At 33.3% G+C, this 8,964-nt stretch overlaps 1 protein-coding gene across 2 annotated transcripts; it reads right to left on the bottom strand.

Annotated features, from left to right (window-relative positions):
* Positions 1 to 4,470: 4,470 nt before the first annotated feature.
* LOC116026229 (pentatricopeptide repeat-containing protein At5g48730, chloroplastic) lies at positions 4,471 to 8,573 on the bottom strand. 2 transcript variants are annotated; one of them, XM_031267709.1, is made up of 4 exons: positions 8,397 to 8,573; positions 6,697 to 7,204; positions 5,675 to 6,081; positions 4,471 to 5,488 (listed from the first exon to the last, which is right to left on the bottom strand). In XM_031267709.1, the coding sequence occupies exons 2-4, from the start codon at positions 7,087 to 7,089 to the stop codon at positions 4,774 to 4,776; spliced, it is 1,515 nt and encodes a 504-aa protein (XP_031123569.1). In that variant the 5' UTR covers positions 7,090 to 7,204; positions 8,397 to 8,573; the 3' UTR covers positions 4,471 to 4,773. The 2 variants fall into 2 exon arrangements, with proteins under 2 accessions (XP_031123569.1, XP_031123570.1); XM_031267710.1 differs by having other exon boundaries at positions 8,452 to 8,563.
* Positions 8,574 to 8,964: the final 391 nt, after the last annotated feature.

The following is an 8,964-nucleotide window of genomic DNA, read 5'->3' as shown; positions in this document are numbered from 1 at the left end:
TGTATATGATTTATTGGATAATGTTGTTGTATATGATCGTGGAAGACTAACGTGGTTGGGTAGACCTTTGTGTTAGTCCACGGTAAGGTTTCGCCGCTCGACCTAGACCTTGACACCTATTTTCAAATAGAGTCCTTGGTAAGCTATTCTCATTCTTTACAATAATTCGATAAAATTTTTACATGTTTTGGAAGATTATTCAGACTATCCTGATTTTTAATTTGGCAATTCGCATAGCATGTCTCTAAAGATTTAATCAGCTAGAACTTAAAAGGTGTTCATGATAAGGTAAATCGAACATGTCCAACTTGAGTCTTTAATACTTAACAACAAACTTTATATTGTGTGCATACAAAATTCAACTCAACCCCAATCAATATTTGTGAGGCTAATCTCTAAATGGTCTATAGCAGGATTCAAATGAATATTTCAACTTAATTAATAAAAATGAATCACCTTTATTTGACTTGGTACGTCTTCATTCTCTCACGTCAAAGCTAGAAACATGTCATACACTTCAATCTAAATCATTATTTTGTAAGTATAAATTTATTATATTATAAGATGATAGCTATCATGTCATATCGATTAAAAAAATACAATATAATAATTATTAATTATTGCTCATACAATACGAAAGAGGCGTGCATGAAAGTGATTCCCATAATAATGGAGTTGAAGAAGAGATAAGACTACATATGCTTAATAATAAAGATATCAATTGTCAACTACTACCTACTTTATTTTATTTTTATTATTTATAAATTCTCATTCTGAGCTCCACGTTTTGCTTATTTCGTTTTAATTTGTCCAATTTTTTATGAAATATAACACCAAAAATTTATGTAAGATTGACTCAGGTAAGATACGTTTCAAATATGTAATATTTTTAGAGAAAATTCAGTACTCATTTATGAATTAATAAATATTTCATTTTAAGAATTTACTTGTTCCCTACACAAAAGGAAGAATATTGAATCTAATCAAAGAATACAAAAGACAGATAAAGAAACAATAGGAGATTGAAAGATATCTATAGAGGGCAAAATAAGTACTTATTTATGAATCAATAAATATTTCATTTTAATCCAATTGGCTAGCTCAAGTGGCAAGTTAGTTCTCCTTGTGGGGAAGAATCCCCGAGCCAGCTCTTGTGCCTCCCGGAACGAACACGTGTGGATTCGGACCATTAAACAGACGGATAAAGACCCGGTAAATTTACTTTAAAAAATAGAGGGCAAAATAAGGCAATAGGTCATTTGGCAAAAGATCCTTTTTTAAGGTTATCGGGGCTTGAGGAGTTATATGGAGATGGGGAATCCCTCGTATTCAGTTCAAAGTATACTTTGCAGATAAACTATAAGAATCCCCGAAAAAGAGACTACATGTATTGAAATATGTGCTTTTCTTATTATTTTTGGTATAAACCCTTTCAGATCTTTAAAAATTTATTTGTTACTTAACAAAATATGGTGAAAATGTAATATTTGCTAAATCATGAAAAATTATAGTGAAAATATTTTTAGAAAATGATTATTATACAAAAAAAAAAAAAAAAAGGAAAACAACAGCTGCCGCTAAGCACAGCGTCTCTTTCAATACAACGAGAATTTTTATTTTTTACGGAGTTTTTTTTTTTTTTTTTTTTTAAAAAAAAAAAAAGGAAAAAAACAGCTGCCGCTAAGCACAGCGTCTCTTTCAATACAACGAGAATTTTTATTTTTTACGGAGTTTTTTTTTTTTTTTTTTTTTAAAAAAAAAAAAAGGAAAAAAACAGCTGCCGCTAAGCACAGCGTCTCTTTCAATACAACGAGAATTTTTATTTTTTACGGAGTTTTTTTTTTTTTTTTTTTTTAAAAAAAAAAAAAGGAAAAAAACAGCTGCCGCTAAGCACAGCGTCTCTTTCAATACAACGAGAATTTTTATTTTTTACGGAGTTTTTTTTTTTTTTTTTTTTTAAAAAAAAAAAAAGGAAAAAAACAGCTGCCGCTAAGCACAGCGTCTCTTTCAATACAACGAGAATTTTTATTTTTTACGGAGTTTTTTTTTTTTTTTTTTTTTAAAAAAAAAAAAAGGAAAAAAACAGCTGCCGCTAAGCACAGCGTCTCTTTCAATACAACGAGAATTTTTATTTTTTACGGAGTTTTTTTTTTTTTTTTTTTTTAAAAAAAAAAAAAGGAAAAAAACAGCTGCCGCTAAGCACAGCGTCTCTTTCAATACAACGAGAATTTTTATTTTTTACGGAGTTTTTTTTTTTTTTTTTTTTTAAAAAAAAAAAAAGGAAAAAAACAGCTGCCGCTAAGCACAGCGTCTCTTTCAATACAACGAGAATTTTTATTTTTTACGGAGTTTTTTTTTTTTTTTTTTTTTAAAAAAAAAAAAAGGAAAAAAACAGCTGCCGCTAAGCACAGCGTCTCTTTCAATACAACGAGAATTTTTATTTTTTACGGAGTTTTTTTTTTTTTTTTTTTTTAAAAAAAAAAAAAGGAAAAAAACAGCTGCCGCTAAGCACAGCGTCTCTTTCAATACAACGAGAATTTTTATTTTTTACGGAGTTTTTTTTTTTTTTTTTTTTTAAAAAAAAAAAAAGGAAAAAAACAGCTGCCGCTAAGCACAGCGTCTCTTTCAATACAACGAGAATTTTTATTTTTTACGGAGTTTTTTTTTTTTTTTTTTTTTAAAAAAAAAAAAAGGAAAAAAACAGCTGCCGCTAAGCACAGCGTCTCTTTCAATACAACGAGAATTTTTATTTTTTACGGAGTTTTTTTTTTTTTTTTTTTTTAAAAAAAAAAAAAGGAAAAAAACAGCTGCCGCTAAGCACAGCGTCTCTTTCAATACAACGAGAATTTTTATTTTTTACGGAGTTTTTTTTTTTTTTTTTTTTTAAAAAAAAAAAAAGGAAAAAAACAGCTGCCGCTAAGCACAGCGTCTCTTTCAATACAACGAGAATTTTTATTTTTTACGGAGTTTTTTTTTTTTTTTTTTTTTAAAAAAAAAAAAAGGAAAAAAACAGCTGCCGCTAAGCACAGCGTCTCTTTCAATACAACGAGAATTTTTATTTTTTACGGAGTTTTTTTTTTTTTTTTTTTTTAAAGAAAGATAAAGGACAAAAAGGGAAGATAAGGTAGTAAGATTTGAGGGGTCCACAATGAATCAAAATCTAATATCTCATTGGTAGTTGAGATTTCTCATTTTCCCCGCCTAACACGTGGCTTTTTAGCCCGGTCAATGACTCAATGCCCATGCTAGAAGCCATCATCAGTTCATCACCTATCATATTACTATATACTACCACCCATGCGCCAAAATATTCGGTAATTTATAAGATTAACAACAATTATTTATTCATTTTTTGAGTTAATGATTATTAAATTACGGAGTATCATTTTCACATTTGATACTTAAATATAATTTTTGTTAGGGTTTATAATTTTTATTTTTGTCACATTTGATCATTCCGGCAAAAATAGATGCAAGGGGTTGAAAATAAAACTAATTTTGATGGCATAGACCCAAACAACCCATTGACAGCAAATTTTACTTTGCACCGTAAAACAAAACGACGTCGTATCATTTTAATTACACTTCACTTTCATTTGAAAATATTATTATGTTTTTTTTTAGTTTCATTTTTCACCCACATTTGCTCCATTATAGCAATACTAAAGTATCATTTTAATTCTACTACAGTTTCATTTGATAATATACGTTATTGCATGGATTCTATTTTTTTAGTTTCATTTTTCATACACACTAGTTTAATTATAATAACATTGAAGTATAATTTTAATTGCACTTCATGTTTATTTGACGATATATGCTATTGTATGAGTTTTGTTTTTAGTTTCGTTTTTCACATACACTAGTTTTATTATAGCAACACTAAAGTATTATTTTAATTCTTCTGTAGTTTTATTTTACCTTATACATTATTACATCAGCTATTTTTTTAGTTTCATTTTTCAAACACACTCATTTCAATTTAACAACACTGAAATACCATTTTAACTCTATTATAATTTTATTTGACAATCGTATTGAACCGAGGTTTACATAGCGCTATGTGAACCATTGTCCACTGTATAACAATTGACCCCATGACAAATGGTGATTTGGTCAATGGAGTTTACCCAGTCAAAGTCATTGAAACATAATTAAGGCAACGGTTACGCTTCTTAAATTATCTCTCCATCTCATTAATCATGCCAACCTACCATAAATTTCCAATTACCTGTGACAACAAAATTACCATATACATACCTCTTCTAGTCTTCTATACTATATAAATGACTATGGTCAAAGACTGAAATGATCATATACATTAATACGACCAATATGATCGATCTTCATCCTCTAGCTCCCAAAAATTCAATAAAAATATTCCTCTCTAATACGATCTCAAATTCAAATCTTGTAAATAACATTACAAACTCTAGCCAAAACCGAAATGCAAAAGCTATAATATCGAGGAAAAAAAAAAAAAGAAGGCCTCATTGTAATAGTGTTACATTTACATCACATAATTACATACATACATACAGTGTTGTAGACTTCTCTGCTTACCTGCTTCTCAAACACTAAAATAATCAATGTAAGAAAATTACATACAAAAATTGATAACACAATATACAGAATATTTTTGCACGCTAAGGCAACAAGACGAAGTTTGCCCAGTGTACACCATCGGGTAGTGACTGCGGATTTTCTTCATCATTAAAAAAAAAAAAAGAAAAAAGAAGGTAAATGAACAATATTACCAAGTGAAAAGCCTTACTATACTTTGAACCTTTTCCTGCCCTGTTGACTCTTCTCCAATGAGGCAAGTAGATTCTCAAGCTCCTTTGCTTGGCTACTCATTCCACCAATTGAATAAGCTTTAATCATGGTTCTGTATGTTACCTTATCAGGCTTACATCCTTTCCTCTCCATCATTTCTAGCACGCCTTTCATCTCGGCGAAGCACCCCATCATCCCGTATGCGTCCACCAGGCAGTTGAAAAACACGGTGTCTAGTGTGATGTCTGAGTTATCGGCAAATCTCAAAATGCCTCCAAGTTTTTCAGCCTTCCCGGCTTGACCATATGCTCTGACTAGTGAACAAAGTGTCACGCGGTCTGGTTTGATCCTCTCTGACTGCATCAGCCGGAAGAGAAATTCCGTCTGTTTCAAGTCTCCGGCCCTCCCAAATGCATCGATTACGATGTTGTAGGTAACTATAGTCCACGAGAAATGGTATTTCTGCATGTATTGCATTACAGCGCTCATTTTCTCATAATTCCCGGTTTTTGCATAGGAATCTAGGAGGATGTTGAATGTCTTGATGCTGGGTTCAATTCCGGCACTCTGGAACTTCTCGTAGCACTTCTCCATCATTTCTATCTGCCCACTACCGCCAAATGCTCTCAGCGCGGAGTTCATGGTCCACACATCAGGACTGCAGTCTCTCCTCCGTAGCATTTCTACGAGTATGGATTCCATATCCGTGAACCTTTAGTAAATAAAAACCACGTCAATTCCTAGCCCGCTAAATACAAAATACAGTAATCCTTATTCCAAAGAACAAACTATTCTTACAAGGCAGGACTATGTTAAGAAGTTCCAGGAATGAAATTAATGATAGGGCAAAATAAACGGGACAGGAAGTGATGCTATCGACAAAGTAAAGCATGCAAACCTTTTTGCTTTGCCGTAAGAGTCAATGAGGGTATTATAAGTAACTGTATTGGGCTTGATCCTCTGACGTTCCATTTCAGAAAGCAGATCACGTACTTTATCAAAGTCATAAACTTGCAAGCAGGATTTTATAAGGATAGTATATGTGAAGACATCAGGCTGACAATTAGGAGTGTTCTTCATCTGTTCAAGGAGTGAAAAAGCTTCGTCAAAAAGGCCACTGCGGCTATAGGCAGACAAGAGAGCAGTATAAGATTCTTGATTCGCAACACATCCTTCATCAATCATCATCTGAAACAATGATCGAGCTTTCTCAGGTTGCTTACATTTTCCAAGCATAACAATTAATTTGATATACAAACCGGCATTTGGCCTGTACCATAGCTGCTCACGAAGGAGTTCAAAGACCTGCACGGAGAAACAAAAATTATAATAAACCACTAAAAAAACAGTCAGACAGCCACAGGACTATAACTCCTGATTGACCAAGAAAGCCCAGACCATGTAGAACTTGGTAGTCAAGCCAGGTTGGGTAAAAAGTGGCAATGTTTCTAAACTGATTTCTGGAGACAGGATATAAAACCTTATGCAGCCTAATCAATTTGATATTATATAGAATAGATGTCACAACTCTTTCAAATAAAATATTTTAATGAGGAAAGAAGAAAAGAGTTTAATATATTATAAGTAGGTACTGGAAACAACCAAAACAAAGAGAGCTATTTCTCCCTTTGGAGGAATGTGCATGCACATTGCACAAAGCACAAAGCACATACATATCTGCTTATGGGCAGCGCTATATCTATGATAAAACCACTGCTTGAGTTCAACTGCTCTAAGGAAAAAACATATAATCTACATTTGAATAGTTATCCATTTAGATAGATTCGGGTAACAATAATGGTCTTATCAAAAAGATTGAGCATATTTTATCCAAATTAAAATAAAGTTTACAATTCTAAATTTCATATAAAAATTTTTGAATTGTGATGGGAGATGGTGAAGAATGAGTGAAGGACAGACCTTGAGGGCGGATTCCCAGCGCAAAGCAGTAATGCGTTCGTGAAGGGCTTCAAGAACCGTTCTGGGCAGGAGTTTCTTTGAGTTGCCCTTCTTCTTCTTCTCAATTACTGCTTTTGTGGCTTCCCTCCTCAGAATTATGGATATCGCTTTCTGTGAAGCTATCTTCCTGTTTATTTCCTCTTTCCTTTCTCTGGCCTCTTCATCCTTCATCTTGGTGATGTTCATTCTTCTTTGAGAAACTTCCGTGTCTAATGGATTTGCCTGATGCACTAATGGACTTCTACCAGGTACTGATGCGGGAACAGGTCCAGTTGAAAAGGTTACCAGATGAGTTCTGGGTTGACAGGTGAACACTGATGGGAACGGGTTGGATGGTCCCAAGAGGGATGCCATGCTTATGCAGTTGACAATAGTGAAGAGCTCAGAGGCCTGATTCCCACCTTAACAGCAAGAACTACTCATCTCCCATTTATACAAGTCTTAATTGAAATTCCTGATACCAATACAACTGCCAAGTAGAAAACAATCATTTAAATACAGGTACAATGAGATTAAATATGATATTCACATTGCAAATGAGATCAAACATCCTATCTTCGTTGGGAGTAAAACAGATTAAAAGTGAATTAGACAAACCACTGAAGAATATCTTTGCTAAAACATAAAAGGCCTTAAAGAAAGGCTCATACTCATTGCACTTTCAAAGTGCCTCCATGGAATCCTGTTCAAGCATGAAGTACATATTCACGTAACCCCATAGGTAAATAGGGGATATCCCTTAAAATGATTCTGAATTTCAAAGCTTGTAGGCATGAGAGCACCATTACATTTTTCTACACTCGAGAAAGTGGTAATGTCATCATATCTACAAGTGGCATGACTCTAAACTTAGATTTCAAAAAAGAAAAAGAAAATGTATACATTATTTATTATTCTATTTACCAGAAAAAAAAATGCAATAGAAGCTCTAAAGAAAACATTTGTGTAAAACTGGTGCAGGTGAAAGGTTACAACTTACAAGATCAATAGGAAGAAGTGAAGAACATAAGCAAAACATCACACATTCAATCTACATTCTACAATCAAAGTGTTGACCCAAAAAATGCAATATACGGAATACTCACATTTCTGTTTTTTTTCTCCCTCTAGCACACATGCCATATCTATCAACATAACACAACAATGAAACTATCAAGGACAGGAAAGACATCCAATGACAATGCGTTTCGGTATACACTACATTCCTTTAATTGCTCATAGATATCTATACTGTAGATAGTATATCAACCATTCAATCTACATTCTACAATCAAATAGTCCATCCTTAAAATCGTATGCCAACTCAGGCAACAGAATGCAAACAACAATTACATTAACGTATTGGAACTTGGAAGCAAACTAAAATACCATTACAAACATCTCCGGCAAACACTATCAACTTCTTCGAATTCAAACCAGCACTAAGCTAATAAACGATATCACCCCTCTAATTCAGGACACACATGAAACGGTATGACCTTAGACGCGCAAACGCTCTCAGCAAGCCAAAAGGAAGAGTCCCCAATTTCACATTAAACCACCTAGAAAAATAAAACCTTAACGGGAAATTCGAAACACTGTGCCTTCATTCTAGTCTTTGCAGAAAAACAAACCGGACAACAAATTCTATGGTTTCCTGAACTGAATCACTGAAATTATACCTGAATTTGAAATGTAAAGCGCGAATTGCAAGCTAGGGATAGAAATGGGTCGCACCGGGAGACTCTCGGGATTATATCGTCGTTGATGGCGATAGGAACCTCAATTTAAAGGTTCTTCGTGCTGGTTTGCCTCAGTTTCTCTTTGTGAACACTGCGTTTTCTTCTCTATCGAGTATCGTCAATGGAAGCTCGTATACTGTTGCCATTAGGCTGTAAGATGGATAAGCGGCCCACGATAGCAAGTGCCTATGTCATTTTATTGGGCCTATATTATTAACATTATTATTCGGCCCATCTTCGGGTAATCGGCAAATTATTGCATGGTCCACACAGTGTGGACCAAAAATAAAAAGTACATTATTTTTGTACTGAAGGTACATTATTTTTGTACTGTAGTACATTATTGATTATATACAATAATGTACATTCAGTACAAAAATAATGTACCTTAAAATAATGTATCTACAGTACAAAAATAATGTACCTTTAGTACAAAAATAATATACTTTTTATTTTTGGTCCACACAACTGTGTGGATCATGGTCCATGCAATAACGATTGCGGATAA

This window comes from Ipomoea triloba, chromosome 7 (assembly GCF_003576645.1).
Source record: "Ipomoea triloba cultivar NCNSP0323 chromosome 7, ASM357664v1".
In the NCBI taxonomy this organism is placed as follows: Eukaryota; Viridiplantae; Streptophyta; class Magnoliopsida; order Solanales; family Convolvulaceae; genus Ipomoea; species Ipomoea triloba.
The sequence above is the reverse complement of the archived record's forward strand: the minus strand, read 5'-3'. Positions and strand labels throughout refer to the sequence as shown.